At 42.5% G+C, this 18,613-nt stretch overlaps 1 protein-coding gene across 1 annotated transcript in view; it reads left to right on the forward strand.

Annotated features, from left to right (window-relative positions):
- Positions 1 to 18,613, forward strand: part of ECT2L (epithelial cell transforming 2 like) — a 65,909-nt gene that overhangs the window by 38,273 nt on the left and 9,023 nt on the right. Inside the window, exons 10-17 of the mRNA XM_018053272.1 lie at positions 16 to 198; positions 1,652 to 1,755; positions 8,233 to 8,319; positions 12,000 to 12,214; positions 13,141 to 13,288; positions 15,284 to 15,357; positions 15,457 to 15,613; positions 16,229 to 16,294. Coding sequence (XP_017908761.1) covers positions 16 to 198; positions 1,652 to 1,755; positions 8,233 to 8,319; positions 12,000 to 12,214; positions 13,141 to 13,288; positions 15,284 to 15,357; positions 15,457 to 15,613; positions 16,229 to 16,294 — 1,034 coding nt within the window. The remainder of the gene's footprint in view (positions 1 to 15; positions 199 to 1,651; positions 1,756 to 8,232; positions 8,320 to 11,999; positions 12,215 to 13,140; positions 13,289 to 15,283; positions 15,358 to 15,456; positions 15,614 to 16,228; positions 16,295 to 18,613) is intronic.

Below are 18,613 nucleotides of genomic sequence, written 5' to 3' on the forward strand. Positions count from 1 at the left end.
AGAAAATAATGTCAGTTCTTAGTGACTGGCTGGGACGACAGTGGGAAACGTCACCCCCTTCCATCTACTTCAGCGAATCAAAGCTGCAGACATGGTCCAGCCTCACCGACTTCCTGGAAGACACCTTGAAATCAGTAAGGAAACAATTAAGTCCTCTCTTCAAGGAGTTGCAGAAGAACGTCAGTGGCAGGATGATAGGTAAGAACTGTTGCTACTTCTGTCTCTGGTTAATTATGAAGCTTGTCACATATCCAGAGTGAATAGAAATGTAGGAATGCAGAAGTAAAAAACTGACTGTTTATTGTCTTTGTTTTTCATAGCTTCTTTCAGATATCATGAATATCCACGAAGAACAAATATATTCATCTTTAAAATGCTGAAGCAAGTTCCTGGTTTCTAATTTTACCATCTTATTAATTCTGTCAGTCAATTGTTTACCTTGGCAAATTCACTTTGCTAAGCCAGAGAGCTCTGTTCTTTTCCCTCTAAATTTGCTCTCAAAGTTAAGCACCAACATCCCAGTGAAGCATCTCTTAGACCACAGCACCCATTACTTAAATTGTTCTATAATTAAATTCTATGTATTTTCTTTCTAAAATATTTAATTTGGTGATGGGCTTCATGGACAGGCCTATTGGACATTATTGAATTTGTTTTCACATTTATACTTCTTACTCATGATCCAATTATCACAATAAAGACTTTTGGAAACGATGTCCTGTTTCAACTTTAGATCTTCATCTAAACCAGTCAGTTCTTCAAAATCAAGTACTTAAAATAAAAATATTTAGTAGGTTTTTCCTGAATCATTAACTGCCAGCTCATTTTCCTCCCTAACTCTTCACATGTCTCTGAAGCACTGTACCAGTTAAGTCATTATATATCTATGTCTTACTTCTCTCTTCCCTTCCTCTGCCTTGCTCTGTCTATACAAGAGCTGTAACATACAAATATGCATGCAGGTATTTTATCTGTCAACATATGCCCATATCTCTTTGCATAAAGCAGGGATTTGTCTTTTTGGTTTTAACTCTACCACATTAAGTAGGTGTTCAGCTAATATTTAAAAATTGTTATGAGGCTAAAAACAAGGAGAAATTATTTCTCCTGGTTCTTTCACAGATGTTAATGACTAGAGAGATAAATGAAAAGATTAACAGTAGAAGTGTTTTTCGATCATATATGTCATAAGGCACGAAAATCAAATGGAAAAAGGTTGCTTTTCAAATCAGTGCAAGTTGCTTAAAATATTTTAAAAATATAGGTGTCTGTATGTATATTTGTATGTTACTCCCTATGGACTTAAAATATTTATGGAATTGAGCACAAAGATAATGCAGAATATAGAAGAGCTTTTGATGGAATTGAGAATCTATACTTTATAAGGTTGATTTTTACATGTTCTTTCCCTGTCCAATTTATATATTTTATTCAATATCAACTTTGTCAGGGTGGGTACCTTTTATATGCTACATATTTAGACGCTTCTGCTCATTTTCTATTTTATCTTGATAATCTTCATGGCATAATAGAATTTTTATTCTTAGTCTGCATTTTTATCCACTGACAAGCAACTGTAAGGACTGAGTTTTCTTCTTGATCACCTCTCTTAAATAAATTAATTACAAAGCATATGGACTTATATTTACAGGGCAATTTGTATTTGACACCATGAGTGTGGCTAACATTCTGAATAACCAAGAAATCGTACAAGCTCTGGCAGATGGATTGATAGAACTTTCAAAAGAAAATTCTGTAAGTGTTCCTTTGAATAAAATAAGCTACAAAAACCCCAAAACTTAAATTTTAGTGTGCATTTACCACTTTATCCTTTAGGACACAATTCCTTAGAGAAATAGCATCAGTTTATGAAAACACTGAAAGAGTCTGAACCCAAGATGTATTATTACACAAAAATAGGAAAATCTTCTCGGTTATTTGATATTAATCATATGGTACACTGTTCTTGGGTTTTGCAACCGTGGGTTCTGCACCTTCAGATTCACCCAACCACATGTTGAAAATATTCATTTAAAAAAATTCCAGGGACTCACCTGGTGGCTAAGACTTCATGCTGTCAATGCAGGGGACCTAAGTTCGTTCCCTGGTCATGATACTAGAACCCACATGCTGTAACTAAGACCTGGAGAAACCAATTAAATACATATTTTTTAATTCCAAAAGTTTCAAAAGGTGAAACTTGAATTTAGCCATGCACTGACAACTATTTACATAGTGTTTATACTGTACTAGTACTATAAGTAATTGAGAGATGATTTAAAGTATATGGGAGGGACTTCCTGGTGGTCCAGTGGCTAAGACTCTGCACTCCCAATGTAGCAGGTCTGGGTTCAACCCCTTGTCAAGAAACTAAATCCTGAGAGTTGCAACTAAAGACTGAAAATCCCATGTGTAGCAACTAAGACCCAGTGTAGCCAAATAAATGAATAAATAAATATGTAAAGTATATGGGGGTGTTTCCCAGGTAGTGCAGTTGTAAAGAATCAGCCTGCCAGTGCAGAACATGCAAGAGACTTGGGTTCAATTCCTGGGTCAGGGAGATCCCCCAAAGTAGGAAATGGCAATATGCCCCTGTATTCTTGCCTAGAAAATTCCATGGACAGACGAGCCTGGTGGGCTATAGTCCATGGGGTCACAAAGTGAAAGTAAAGTTGCTCAGTTGTGTGCAACTCTTTTTGATCCCACAGACTATAGCTTACCAGGCGACCCCATCCATGGAATTTTCCAGGCAAGAGTACTGGAGTGGGTTGCCATTTCCTTCTCCAGGGCATCTTCCTGACCTGGGGATCCAAATCGAGTCTCCCATATTGCAGGCAGACACTTTAACCTCTGGGCATACGCATCAAAGTATATGGGAGAATGTCCTAGGTTATATGCAAGTACTACACTATTTTACATGAGGGACTTGAGTATCTGAGAATTTTGGTATCTGCAGAGGTCCCGAAGCAAATCCCTGTGCATAAGAAAGAATAATTGTTGCAGCCCTCAGTTCAGGGGAAGCTGAGAACAAGACAGGAATGGGGTATTATCAACGTACCTGATACTATATAAGGCTTGTAGTTTTCCAAGAAACAGTTCTCAAATCCTTCCTTCCCAAAGTATAATTACTACTTCTTTGTAGTAATTATACTTTCTGGGGGATTTAACATTGCTTTTGGACACTTTCTCCTTATCCATCATGGTTTCAACTTGGCTTCCTGGGTAAGCACCAGACATTTCCTGGGCTCATGGCCCAGTGTGGAGCCTGAGGAGGTGCAGGTAGCCATGAATTTCTTCTCTGAAGACTCAACTCCCCTGTGCACTAGCCAACCCTCTCACAGGAGAATTCAGCTGATAATATGATCAGGGATGTTCACACGGATAATCCTGAGGCCCTGAAATTCTCTACAGTATTCTCAAACACCAAAGAATTATTCAATGTTTGATGTTGGTTCATGGTACTTATGCCACCAAATTATTTTAAAATAACCTTGTATGATATAATTTTCATGGTGTTCAAACCTACAGCCTGAGAGGGAACCAGATTTGGGAGTCTCACCAGAGTGTTTTCCCCAAGAATTCTGCTGCTTGGGGGCTCTCTTCTTTCTCCTGTGACACACCAAAGTTGTCCTGTCCCCTTTCCTCCTCTGGCTAAGAGGCCAGTGTGGGCCACTTTGGTTCTGAAGACCTTGAGACCCTCCCACAAGACCTTGGCATCCTCACTGAACTGTGACAATAAGCTGAGAACCAAGATTAACCAGAAAGCCCCATTTACTGCCTCAAATAAGAGCTACTTTGTTTTCTAGACTTGTAAATTAGGTAGAAAGCTGAAAATGCTACTAGAAAATGTGTGCTCATATCTGCTGCACTCTTGTTGACCTACATTTGAAGTAAAAATTCTTTTTGGGGGGGGGGTTGGTAATCTTTCAGGACAACCCTCTGGAATTTTTGTCATATTTTCTGCTAAAGAAATGTAGTAAAAAGAGCAAGCATTTTGAAGGAAATGTCATTCTGACAAAAAGTGACCCAAAGACAACACACAGTTTATTCACAAAGGTAAAATTACTGTGGCATTTATATGCTGTTGCTTCACTGTACAGTTTGAGAAATGTGCTTAAGAAACTCATAATCAGTAATGATAATTCTAACCTGAAAGCTTTCAATTTGTCATTTCTTGTAAGAACTTCATTTTCATGGATTTTTATTTTTAAAAGGGTGTTTTGTAGTTTTATAATGTTAATAACATTTAATCTACTTGATTAGTGGATTGCATGGCACCATGCTGATGAGAGTAACACTAGTTGACTCTTAGGGGAAGAACTGGATACTTGCATTCTGTCCAATGTAACCTAAAGAGATTTTTTTTTTGCAGCCCAAGACACTTTTTTGGTGAAACTAAAAATGGTTCTTTTTTTTTCCTTTTAGTTGAGATTCAAATTCATAAAAGAAAAAAAAAGTGGGTTTGAAGCTAGTTCTTTAGTCGAGCAAAAATAATTTTGCCAGTACTATATTCAGAATATGTACATTCTTGGTTAAGTGAATATGGATTCAGGAAATACTGAAAATTGCATTGTCATTCAGAGAACTGATGTCTATGAAAATGCCATTTCATGCCCATTGGAAAAGCACCTATCTTTGATGATTGAAGGCCAGGGATGCCACCCTTAACACAAAGTCACCGTGGAGACTGTTAGGAGAAATAGACTTGTAAGTTCCCCTAGTAGCAAATGGTGTGTTGCCCTATTAACCTGATATTCTGGAAGACTTTGTTGCCCTGGCTTTACAGGACAGCACAGGGCAGGGAAAGGCAAACGGAGCACCACTGGGGCCGCGGCCTCTCTGCCAAGCTGCCCTAGACTCACTCAGCAGAATGAAAGGCCTGCAGTTATGCAGCACCTGCCCTCTGTCTTTAGTAGACCATGCCTCTTAGCAGAACCCCTACTCCCTGAAGCAGCTTATTCTTCCCAAACACAAGCATCCTCTCCAGGAGGAGTCTTGACAAACACATTCCCAAGGACATCAAAGCCTTTAGATGTTAGAACCCTGCTTCCCTGTAGCCTGACCCCTAAATCTATCTCTTAGGAAACTCACAGACCATGTACTCATCAGGGTTCTCCAGAGAATCAGAACCAAAAGACCTGCTCTTGTTACATCACCTTCCTGTAATAAAACTACAGAAATGCTAAATCCTTAATGCCTGGAATATCTTTGATATTTTCCTTTTTAAAAAATAAAATTAGAAAAAGAAAAGATGTTAGATTATTATTTGGTGTTCTGTTATTTAACACTTGGGAGCTTGTGTATGATGCCCATGAAACAAAGTTGGTGGACCTAGAAAGGAAAACCACAGATTAAATATAGGTGCTGAATTTAGATAAAATGGAGATGAGTTTCTCCACACCTTGGAGTTTATTTTTTAAAGTGTAGATATTCATCCAGAAGAGCACACAAACTCTCAGCCATAGGAGTAGAAAGTAATGCCTTCTTCTGAGACAACTGTTTTATAGATGTTCCACAAGGGTTTGTGTAAGAGGATTAGTCTGCCAAATCCAGGACCAAATACACATACATATATACATATAGCTGGAGAAGGCAATGGCACTCCACTCCAGTACTCTTGCCTGGAAAATCCCATGGACGGAGGAGCCTGGTGGGCTGCAGTCCATGGGGTCACTAGGAGTTGGACGTGACTGAGCGGTCTCACTTTCACTTTTCACTTTCATGCATTGGAGAAGGAAATGGCAACCCACTCCAGTGGTCTTGCCTGGAGAATCCCAGGGACGGGGGAGCCTGGTGGGCTGCTGTCTATGGGGTCGCACAGAGTCAGACATGACTGAAGTGACTTAGCAGCAGCAGCAGCAGCAGCATATACATATAGGTAGACAGCTCACTCTACAAATCTATCATCTTGCTGCTCAGTCAGTAGTACAGTAGTAACTCCTGGCCTTGATATGCCTGCAGTGTTTACACTGATGCTATAGAACCATGGTGATAGGTCACAGCCAGAATCATAGTTGTTCTTCAGCACTATCATTGTCACAGCTACTGCATGCATGCTCAGTCGCTCAGTCGTGTCCAACTCTTTGCGACCCCATGGACTGTAGCCTGCTAGGCTCCTCTGTCCATACGATTTCCCAGGCAAGAGTACTGGAGTAGGTTGCCATTTCCTTCTCCAGGGGATCTTCTGGACCCAGGGATAGGACCACATCTCCTATGTTTCCTGCACTGGCAGGTGGATTTTTTTTTTTTTTTTTTTTTTTTACTGCTGAGCCACCTGGGAAGCCTCACAACTCTTTCTGGACCCTAATTCAGGTAGTCAAGTGTTTTCTGGGAGAAAGCACCAGCAATAAGTAGGATGTTAGCAATAACTAAGATCCTAGAGGAAAATTCCAAATATATGATCCAAAGTGTCCCTTACAGGCCATGGAGAGAGTCAAGGCAAAGGCCCATTGACTCAAAATAATTGTTTTCTTAAAAGTTTGCTACTCTGTTACTTCCTTTGAGTTCGTCCTTCAGAATGAATAACAAATGGCATCTTAACCTAAGAACAGGTCCTAAAAATCCTAATAATTAGATAATATAAAATGAGAGAACATGTTGTTTTTAGGTTCAAACACAATTACTATGTCAAATTGACTTGCTATCCACAAAGAAAAATTTACAGTTAAGAAATAGCTGTAGCTGGGAATTCCCTGGTAGTTCAGTGGTTTAAAAATTCTTAAAAAGCTGTTGCTGAGCCAGAGGTGAAACAAAGCCTAGTCTGAGTAAGCAGGTTCTGAGATAGCCAGGGTGGTCTAGGAGTCCACTGCTGAGCTTCAGTGGCTGAGCACTCATGGGAGCCTGTCCAAAGGGATGATACACCAGGTAAGGGGCCTCCGCCATCTGTGGAATCCACAGTTCGAATCAGTATGGCTTGGGTCCTCTTAACCTCCAGGCAAGCAGGCTGAGTTTCATTTTCATTTTATACCTGCACCCACGTCTACCTACACAACTGCAGTGTCACTGCTGACTGGTTGAAGTTATCATTTCTCTACATGAATGATCAGCTTTATTACATATTTTGAAAGAAGACAATCTTCCAAGCATAGAAATTTTGAATTATTTTGTCAAAATTCAAAGTAGATTCCCTCCGACCTGGCATAAATATAAATACTGGAGTAGGAAATGACAACCCACTGTAGTATGCTTGTCTGGAAAATTCCATGGAAAGAGGAGCCTGGCAGGCTCAAGTTCACGGGGTCACAGAAAGTTGGACCTGACTGAGCATACACGCACAGAAGTATAAATACATGCCAGACTGGTGTGGGTCAGCCCCAAATGGGAAAGGACATGGTGAAAAGACTATGTGGAGCAGCCATGAAGTGCTCAGACTCAGGTGGGGGGCCTGCAGGCCCGGGAGAAACTGGCTGGCTGCGTGTGCTTCTGGGCCCAGGGGTCTTACACAAAGGCTTCAGGTAGCCATGAGGCATGTCTGCAGGTACAAAAGAAAAGTGAGTTTTTGTCTGAGTAGAGTAAGACAAAAGGAGTCTTGGTTATAAATTGGTATTTTTCTTCTAGTTTCACTCCTACATATCAAGGGGTTGCCATGGACAGTTTTATCTTTGACTCGGAAGGGCAGCAGTAGTGACCATTAATCATCATTAGCTTTCAACACAAACGTGGGACCATTGTTCCATTTCTCGGGTGGACCCTGGGATGCTGCAGGGAAGGCGGAAGGGGGGCTATTTTTTAATGTGATAATTTATATGGAAGCCACAAGAAAACAAGGCAAAGTGAGGAAAGAATAAGCCATATTTAAATGTGGAAACAGATCTAGAAATGGCATGTGAATTTCTTCATGACACTTTTTCATTAGGTGAAAAAAGAGGTGAATTTTACAAAGTATTGTGAACTTTTCTTCTAGCATCTTGAAAGTAAGGTAACTTATTTGGCACTGCTGCCAGAATTCAGGCAGAGACCTATGTCCCAGGCACGTGTGAGGAGCTGCTCCCAGGGAAAACAGAAACTGCACTGAATTTAGTTTCTTAACACAGTTCCTAGGAAGCAAAAAGTTATTATTTTTTAAAACATAAAATTGAATTTTGTTGAGTGCTTAACTTACATGTCTAGAGAACACTATGATTAGGGCCAAAGGCAGAGCTACTGAGATCCTCCTGTGGGCTTAGCACTGGCTGGGCATTTAGATATCCCAGGACCTGCCTCCAAATAATCAAGTCTGCATTTAATCCTCAGGAAAGAGATGTTATAGAAGATAACCCTCAGGACACAAAACCAAGTCTCAGCAAAAATGATCCAAATTTTGAGTTGCTGGTTAAACTGGTAAGTCAACTATTCTGGTTTGTTCTTTCTCTTTTCTTGAGGGTTTCTCTTAGGGAGGGGGGAAACCCCCAAATATAACTGGAGGAGATCCAGCCAGCAGCTTTTTTCTTTGAGTAAGTCCTGATCTAAAAAGAAGTTGAGCCAATGGGATGGACATGAAACATCTTGGCAACAACAGTCATCTCTGTGCTACTCCATGCTTTTCTAATAGGACGCTAGATAGGCATTTAAAAAAATGGTCGGTGGACACGAACGCTCAGTTTCTAACCGACCCATCAACTGTTGATTGAGTGTAATCAACCAATCACAGTTTCTAACAGACTCATCATCAGCTACGGTCTGATTTCAAATGTTAAGTACAATCAATATAACCTTTAGGGCTGTCTTTCAAAGGGTAGTGGGTGGAGGAGGTGTGGACCGCAGAGGCTTGGTCCTGTGCTGCCGGTTAACACACAGCGCATGCGTGCCGTCTAGCATTTCTACAGCACACATCCACTTTTACTGTCATATTTTAGCCTCAGAATTCTGAAACCCGCATTTTGTAGAAGAGGCAGTCAAGTCAGAAAACTTAAATGATTTCCTTAAGGTCAAGAAACAGGCAGAGAGAAAAGTTTGAATCCTGCAGAAGGGCGCTCAGCCCTGGGCTCTTTCCCAACCACGCAACAGCCGGGACCAGTCTGCCTACAGTGGACGGTGCCTACAGTCCGCCTACAGTGGACAGTGTCCCTGTGGACCTCGGCGGCTGCGGGCTCGCTCAGCCCCACGCCATCCCAGGAACCACCCAGGAAGAGAGGGTTTACAAAGAAACAAATATGACAGTATCTCCGCTGACCATTGGTGATAATACTGCATAATGGTTTTGTTACCCAAACACAACTCTATGTGCCCAACTTACAGTGAGGCCAAACATACCAAAATGTGGGAGTTTGGAGCAGAGAAAAGTTAATTGCAGAGCCAGGCAAGAGACAGGTGGCTCAGGCCTTAAAAACCCCAAACTCCCTGAAAGCTCTCAGCAAAGTGCTTTTCTAGGAAAGGAGGGGGAGTGTGGTTAGACTTCCCTGTATCAGAGCCTTTGTTCTTGAGGTCCGGTCATGGTCAGGTAATGATGTTCCTATAAGTTTCTACCAAACAAACATTATCCTTTGTTCTGACAGGAAAGGGCCAGGTTCCAAGGTACAACTTTCACCCTCCGCGCTCTGGTCTTGGCTGACAGGAGGCAGATTTCAATTGGTGGCTCCTTCAGGGCCAGGTCCCCAGACCCTGCCCAGCCGTCATCACTGACGGAGCCAGGCACCCAACCCGACTGGCCCGCCCTCAGGCTCCTCAGGCCGCCCAAATTGCAGGGAGAGGTTCTGGAGACTACCTACGAACCAGGCAGATGGCCACTGCCATCAGGTCACAGAGGTGGGGATGGGGGAGAAGCTCACCACTGCCTCAAGGCCTGGGGCTCGGCCAGTGGGCGGCCTTGGCAAGAGCCCCAGAGCCCTGCAGAACAGAGTCCCTGCTGGCCCAAGGCTGGGTGAGCTAGAGAGCCCAGGGAAAAAGCTGAGATCCACCTCTTACCTCACTTTGCACCAGAAGACCACCACTCAGCTGACGGTTGGTGGAATGCTCCCACCAACGGAAGCTTACTGACTGTTGGTTGTTTGTGGGAGGGGCCACTGTGGCACCAACCAATGGCTGAGCAGGAATGCTAACGGTCTCTCAGTAGCTGTTGCCTGGTAACAGGGTGGGGTGGGGAGGGTGGCTAGGGTCGGGTGCGAGTGGGGTTAATGGGTCATAGCAATGGCCCCGTGCTAAGAGCTATACTGGGCGGCGCTCTATTATAGTTTCAAGATAACAGCGGGAGTTTAACAACTGAAACTTTAAATCAAAATCATTATAAATATTAGATAACTCCAGTATTTTAAAGATGGGGAAATAGATGGGAAAACAGTGGAAACAGTGTCAGACTTTATTTTGGGGGGCTCCAAAATCACTGCCCATGGTGACTGCAGCCATGAAATTAAAAGACGCTTGCTCCTTGGAAGAAACGTTATGATCAACCTAGACAGCCTATTAAAAAGCAGAGACATTACTTTGCCAACAAAGGTCCGTCTAGTCAAGGCTATGGTTTTTCCAGTGGTCATGGATGGATTTGAGAGCTGGACTGTGAAGAAAGCTGAGTGCCGAAGAATTGATGCTTTTGAACTGTGGTGTTGGACAAGACTTTTGAGAGTACCTTGGACTGCAAGGAGATCCAACCAGTCCATTCTGAAGATCAGCCCTGGGATTTCATTGGAAGGACTGATGCTAAAGCTGAAACTCTAGTAGTTTGGCCACCTCATGTGAAGAGTTGACTCATTGGAAAAGACTCTGATGCTGGGAGGGAGAAGGGGACGACAGAGGATGAGATGTCTGGATGGCATCACCGACTTAATGGACATGAGTTTGAGTAAACTCCGGGAGATGGTGAGGGACAGGGAGGCCTGGCGTGCTGCAATTCATGGGGTTGCAAAGAGTCGGACACGACTGAGCGACTGAACTGAACTGAACTGAAATAGGCTTTATACACAATAGGCATATGTTTGAAAGATTAAAACTAACCAAGAACAGTGTTTATAGTATTTCAAACAATGAGTGTTCTGATTCTTCTCTTAAATTATTTTCACATTTTAATTTTAGCTCATGAAATTATAGTTGACATTTCAGGTGAAGATCACATGGCATTAAACATTAGTATTGTCTTATTTTATTTGAGGCAGTGTGGGGCTGGAGGGGAAAGAGGAAATTGTGTTCTAAGAGTTTTAATTGTCCTAGGTACAAATACAAGGCCATTAGATTTTTAAAATTTGAATATTGTGATTGTTTTCTATTGTAAAAATACTAATTTTACAACTTCAAACGTATAAATAGAAGGGAAAGAATCCTAATTCCAGTAAGGAAAATTAATTTCTCCAATCATAAACATAGCACTCAATATCAGGGTGTGGGATTTCTTTACACCAGTGCATGGCTTTTCCCTCAGGATTGCTAAAACAGAACTTTGATATATAGAAAGCATAGAACATCGGGAAACCTAACTACCCAGGAGAGACAGTAGTTTTTCCTAAACACAGAAAGAAGAGCATGACTTTGGCATTTCATAATACACAGCGGGAAATAACTATTGAATTATTTGATAATGAGAGGTCTAGCTCATTTCAGTCTTGTTTACACGATAATCAATAAAATGCTACTGGGGAAAAAAAAAAATAGGAAAGCAATGCACAACCCAAAGGCTTTCTCACCATCACCTCTGTAAGGGCAGAATTCTGCCTTCGCATCATTGTAGAGCCAACACCTAGCACATGACACTAGATATCTATTTGGATGGATAGACGGATAAAAGTAAATTCTCAACCTGCACCTTCTCAAGATACAAGAGTCCAAGGCCCATCTCTACTATGGCATCAGGCTGGCCATTGTGAGGGACAGTTTGATGATGGGGTCAAGCAGTGGTCAGCAGAGTCCTCCATATTCCCTTATCAAGTTTCCCTTCAGCCCTGCGTATCACGAATCAGAAAGGTGCCCTCAGAGTGACTGCCTGACTGCTCAGTACTTTCATTTCTCTGTCTCCTTTGACTGTCAGGCCTTTTGATGATGGAAGCCTGAAATGAGTCATTACACTTTCCTTCTGAGTTCTTTATGCTTTTCCACAGGAGAGAAAACTCCAGCTGGATTCAGCCGAAAAGCGAACCAGAGTCATCAGGGAACTCTTACAGAGCGAGAGAAGATATGTGCAGATGCTGGAAATTGTGAGAGATGTTTATGTGAGGCCACTGAGAGCGGCGCTGTCATCAAACAGAGCCATCCTGAGTGCTGCAAACATCCAGATCATGTTCTCTGATATTCTGCAGATCTTATGTCTCAACAGGTAAACTCTGAATAGCTATATTTTGAAATATTCTTTGTGGTATGGGAGGAAACACACACTTGTTTCAAAAAGTTATACAGAGGCTCAGTCATTCTCTGCCCTTTTGGGCGACACTGCCTGATCACCTCACAGAAGAGAGATGATTCTCAACACTGGGCTGCAAACAGTAGTGATGATTCCTGGGGTGTATCCCTGCCTGGACTCAGAGCTATAGGTCAAGGAGTGGAGTTCAGTGCCTGGGGATTCTATATTCATTATGCTATTTATGCAAAAGACAATGGGAAGGGGAGCTATTCATAGTCATCAGTGTTTGGCTGATCAGTGGGAAAGGAACAGGAGGCTGTAATGGGACTAAGTCACTAGAATACTTTGATTAGAGAACCAGAGGCTGGGGATTAGTGTAATAACAGTATATGTATATGGAAGGGTTGAGAGAGAAAATTGATCATTTGCACTGAATAAAGTAAGACAAACTGAGCTTGTGTTTCTCTGCCAGTAAGTCTTTAGATAACTTAGAACAAGTTCCTTAGCTTCGGGGACCCCAGATTCTATAAAAGGAACTAGTGTGCTTCCAGTTTTGAAATTCTGTGATGGCTGAAGAATAACCTTTGATCCAAGGGAAATGGGCTTAGTGATGGTGATGGCATTCAGCCATTGAAGTGAGTTAAGCACTCTATTCTGAGGACTGTAAGAAACTGTCCCCAGGCAAAGGGGAGAGGGAACAGTCAGGGCAGCCTCTCCAGGCCAGCGTGGGATCCTGACTCAGCCCCCAAGTCAACCCGCTTCCTCCCTTTCCAGCTCTGTGTCAAGGAGAAAGGATCTGACAAAAGCCCCTCCCTAAATGACTGAGTACACATTTATTTTTTTGTACGTTTATAGGCTGTCATTGGTCGATATTTCACAGCCATGCTTTTCTCATGTTGCAGGCGGTTTCTAGATGACCTGAGAGACAGACTACAGGAATGGGGCCCTGCTCACGGTGTGGGAGAAATATTCATCAAGTTTGGAAGCCAGTTGAACACGTATACCAATTTCTTCAACAATTACCCTGTGGTTCTAAAAACTATTGAGAAGGTAACAGATTGAGGGACCATCCAGGCATTTACTAGACCTTCTGAACTTGCGAGGACTAGAAGGACTAGAATTCATAGGAAAGATTTTCTATCCTTGGCTTCCAGATCTCCTCCTCTGGTTTACTGTGAGCTCTTTGAGATGAGGGCACTGATTTACTTAGTTTTGATCACTACAGGCTGGCATAGTGCTTGACCCAGCAGTGCCTAGGAACTGGTTGTGGGACTGAGCTAGTCTTCATGCAAATTTCCAGATTCCCACCTGCCCCAGTTACTCTGGGGCTTGGTTATAGGAACACAGTTCACAGTTAGGCAGAAGCAAAACTGTGAACCTGCTTTCACACTGCCTCTACAGCCCGTGTGGTGAGTCCAGCTCTCTCATGGAGAAAAGGAATTCATAATCATGTGTGGAATAATGACACTCAATGTGTGAAATCTCACGATAAAATAAGGAATTCCTTTGTTTTGTATTCCCCAGCAAGTGCGTTTTAAACAGTTGTCTTTGTTGTGACAATGTGTATGTAATCTGAGCAGGACTATGCAGCTCTCATCCGTGCAGCTCTCATCTGTGCCCCTTGCTGCTCTCATTGGGATCTCCTCTGATGACAATAAGATACCTCTTTCCGGTTAAGAGGAAGGGGGCCTGACAAAACGCAAAGGCAGGATCAAGGAATTCAAAGCAGGGACCAAGTCGGCGCTTTCCCCTCCTCGGTTTGCATCAAAAGGGCAGCAGGAGGGGCACCTTGGGATGTGGTGGTGCCCTCTGCCCTGTTCCTGTGTCCACCGTGGCCCTGCCCACCTGTCTGCCCTGAGGCCCTGAAGTAAAGGCCTGGGGCTGGGAGGTCTCTGAACACTTCCTGACCTCAGACATCTCCCTTTGTCGTCTTCTTCCTGCTCCACCAGGGGAGCTTAAGCTCTGCTGCGTAACTCAATTATGTGAAAGTTGCATGAATAAAGCAGTGTCACAGAACTGACCTTTAGGACAAGAATTGGAGCAAAGCATCACATGTTATAATAGCAGACTGGTGCAAGCAATTTTATAGTTATGGATAATGATGTATCTATTTCACTAGCATGGGGGTGCATATAAGTAAGTACTCAGTAAATGTTAGCTATTAATACTATTGAAATCAGTGACTATGTGATTTCTAGAAATTAGAATTACTGGCATCTGAGAAAAATGCGGTGAATTCCTGGGGGCTGTAATGGTGATGAATAATGCATTTTAAAATAGATTTTAAGTACAAAGGAGCACCTTCTTAATGTTATTGTGGAAAACATGCTTAACAGCAGAATTACACACCAGTCCCTACACTTAACACTTATTGTGTGGCAGGCACTCTATAGATAGGATTTCCACCCCCTCCCCAGCCCCTCACCGAGTTAGCTATGACATCCATGAGTAAACTGAGGCTCACAGAAGTTAAGTAAGCTTGACAAAGTCACACAGAATTAGATAAAATTAAATTAGAATTCTAATCCTGGCCTGCTGCTGCTAAGTCGCTTCAGTCGTGTCCGACTCTATGCAACCCCGTAGGTGGCAGCCCACCAGGCTCCCCCGTCCCTGGGATTCTCCAGGCAAGAACACTGGAGCGGGTTGCCATTTCCTTCTCCAATGCATGAAAGTGAAAGTGAAGTTGCTCAGTCGTGTCTGACTCTTAGCGACCCCATGGACTGCGGCCCACCAGGCTCCTCCGTCCATGAGATTTTCCAGGCAAGAGTGCTGGAGTAGGGTGCCATTGCCAGGCCTATCTGCATGCAAAGTCCATTTCCATTTTTCTATACCGATTAAGTTCAATGCCTAGGGTTAATTTATGGTATAACTAATACACTATACTTAGGATATCAGGAAGCACCTCTAGTATTAATAGTACTGTGATTAGGTGTAGATGTTGCCCTTTTGCTTTGAGTGCTTCACAGATTATGCTTGTCTGGTAGAATAGAAGCAACACTTCACAGCTGTTTTACAGAATTTTGACAATATAACTCTCACTTTTAGTGCAGAGAAATGATACCAGCATTCCGAGCTTTCCTGAAGAGGCATGATAAGACCATTGTCACCAACATGCTGAGGTAAGCCCTGAGGGAGAGCACAGCTAGGTCACCCCAACGACTGGTGTTTTGTGGCCTCAGAAAGGGGCCAGAGCCCCCTTTTCTCTGTGCCTCCTACAGTCTTCAGGAGCTGCTTTTGTACCCATCCCGGAGGTTTGAAGAATATATTCATCTTCTGTATGCTCTGAGGCTTCACACTCCGGCAGAACATATTGACCGTGGAAACTTGACCATTGCAACTGACCAAATCAAAAATTACAAAGGCTACATAGATCAGGTTGGTTGCTGGTAAGAGTCTGTGTCCTTTAAAAATGTTATAATGCTTTTGTGGTACTCAGACTCAAAGATTCCAAAATCCCTTAGCCTCTTGGGGTTCTCTTCAAACTTTTTCATCCTTTTAATGCTAAATCATTGTATTCAGTGATATTGAGCACTGAGAGCCTTTATTCTAAACCAAATAATGTTTTCAGATATCTCTTTAAGTACACTTATATAGATTTTTTTTAAAAGAGCAAACCTCTTTGTTTCTGAAAGTACTTCTTATGTATTAATCAACTTTCCTGCCTAAGAAAGTACAGGAATCACAGTTATTCTCTGCAAGATTTGATCATCTTGGAGTATAGGACTACCATTCTGAACATGTCACTGTGATGGGCACACAGCCCAGGAGTCTGGGCTGAATGGAAACAATAACACAGTACACCCAGAAAAAAACTTTTTGAACAGAGTCTTGCCACTTGCCTCTTTGTTTTAAAACACTGGGTACAGGAAATTGAGATTCTTATGATAGTTTATGCAAATACCACAACGTTATCAAGTGCCATATTTTAATCTATTTTTATGTATAAAAACATCACAATTTCAGTTTGCCTAAAATCACTTTCTTTTCTAGATGAAGCGGAACATCAGTATGAAAGATCACCTGTTAGACATACAGAGACTCATCTGGGGGTGCCCTGTACGTATTCTAATGCACTTGCTACATCTCATGCTCAAAAAGGAGACATAGAGATTCTGATTCAGCTAACATCTGTTGAGAGCCTGTTGTGTGCCAGGTGCTGCCAAGCTCTCATATTCCACATCCTTGTTATCTGCAAGGATGCTAGATGAGAAAAGGCACAAGTGGGCTTGACCCCATCCCACGATTTCTCTGTAGTCTTAGCACCTTGCTTGGTACTACAGAGCTCATGACCCAATTTGAGGAACGGGACCGTGTCTTTATTGTTTTCTGTCTCCCTGCACATAATATCTGGCCCAGGATTCTGCCCACTGAGGACATCTGTAAAAATCCTAGAAGTCCTCTGTTGGTTATCTGTTACCTATGGAATATCATCTGACTCATTCTACTTTCCTTCTCACTGCCTTTCAGTTCAGTTCAGTCACTCAGTCGTGTCCGACTCTTTGAGACCCCATGAACCACAGCACACCGGGCCTCCCTGTCCATCACCAACTCCCAGAATGCACCCAAACCCATGTCCATCAAGTCGGTGATGCCATCCAACCATCTCATCCTCTGTCGTCCCCTTCTCCTCCTGCCCTCAATCTTTCCCTGCATCAGGGTCTTTTCAAATGAGTCAGCTCTTCGCATCAGGTGGCCAAAGTATTGGAGTTTCAGCTCCAACATCAGGCCCTCCAATGAACACCCAGGATTGATCTCCTTAAGGATGGATGGGTTCTATCTCCTTGCAGTCCAGGGGACTCTCAAGAATCTTCTCCAACACCACAGTTCAAAAGCATCAATTCTTCAGCGCTCAGCCTTCTTTATAGTCCAACTCTCACATCCATCCATGACTACTGGAAAAACCATAGCCTTGACTAGACGAACGTTTGTTGGCAAAGTAATGTCTCTGCTTTTTAATATGCTGTCTAGGTTGGTCATAACTTTCCTTCCAAGGAGCAAGCGTCTTTTAATTTCATGGCTGCAATCACCATCTGCAGTGATTTTGGAGCCTAGAAAAATGAAGCCAGCCACTGTGTCCACTGTTTCCCCATCTATTTGCCATGAAGTGATGGGACCAGATGCCATGATCTTAGTTTTCTGAATGTTGAGATTTAAGCTAACTTTTTCGCTCTCCTCTTTTACTTTCATCAAGAGGCTCTTCAGTTCTTCTTCACTTTCTGCCATAAGGGTTGTGTCATCTGCGTATCTGAGGTTATTGATATTTCTCCTGGCAATCTTGATTCCAGCTTGTGCTTCCTCCAGCCCAGCATTTCTCATGATGTACTCTTCATATAAGTTAAATAAGCAGGTTGACAATATATAGCCTTGACGTACTCCTTTTCCTATTTGGAACCAGCCTGTTGTTCCATGTCCAGCTCTAACTGTTGCTTCCTGACCTGCATACAGCTTTCTCAAGAGGCAGGTCAGGTGGTCTGGTATTCCCATCTCTTTCAGAATTTTCCACAGTTTATTGTGATCCACACAGTCAAAGGCCTTGGCATCGTCAGTAAAGCAGAAATAGATGTTTTTCTGGAATTCTCTTGCTCTTTCAATGATCCAGTGGATGTTGGCAATTTGATCTCTGGTTCATCTGCCTTTTCTAAAACCAGCTTGAACATTTGGAAGTTCATGGTTCACATATTGCTGAAGCCTAGCTTGGAGAATTTTGAGCATTACTTTACTAGTGTGTGAGATGAGTGGAATTGTGTGGTAGTTTGATCATTCTTTGGCATTGCCTTTCTTTGGGATTGGAATGAAAACTGCCCTTTTCCAGTCCTGTGGCCACTGCTGAGTTTTCCAAATTTGCTGGCATATTGAGTGCAGCACTTTCACAGCATCGTCTTTCAGGATTTGAAATAGCTCAACCGGAATTCCATCACCTCCACTAGCTTTGTTCGTAGTGATGCTTCCTAAGGCCCACTTGACTTCACATTCCAGGATGTCTGGCTTTAGGTGAGTGATCACACCATCGTGATTATCTGGGTTGTGAAGATCTTTTTTGTATAGTTCCTCTATGTTTTCTTGCCACCTCTTCTTAATATTTTCTGCTTCTGTTAGGTCCCTAACATTTCTGTCCTTTATTGAGCCCATCTTTGCATGAAATGTTCCCTTGAATTTTTCTTGAAGAGATCTCGAGTCTTTCCCATTCTCCTGTTTTCCTCGATTTCTTTGCACTGATCGCTGAGGAAGGCTTCCTTATCTCTCCTTGCTATTCTTTGGATGATCAAACCACACAGACATATTCACAATTCTCTAATAATGTCAGCCTCTCCTTACACATTTGTGTTTTGCTCATGGTCTTCCCTCTCAGGAATTGCCTTCTTTTTCTGCTCCACT

This window comes from Capra hircus, chromosome 9 (assembly GCF_001704415.2).
Source record: "Capra hircus breed San Clemente chromosome 9, ASM170441v1, whole genome shotgun sequence".
NCBI classification, from domain to species: domain Eukaryota; kingdom Metazoa; phylum Chordata; class Mammalia; order Artiodactyla; family Bovidae; genus Capra; species Capra hircus.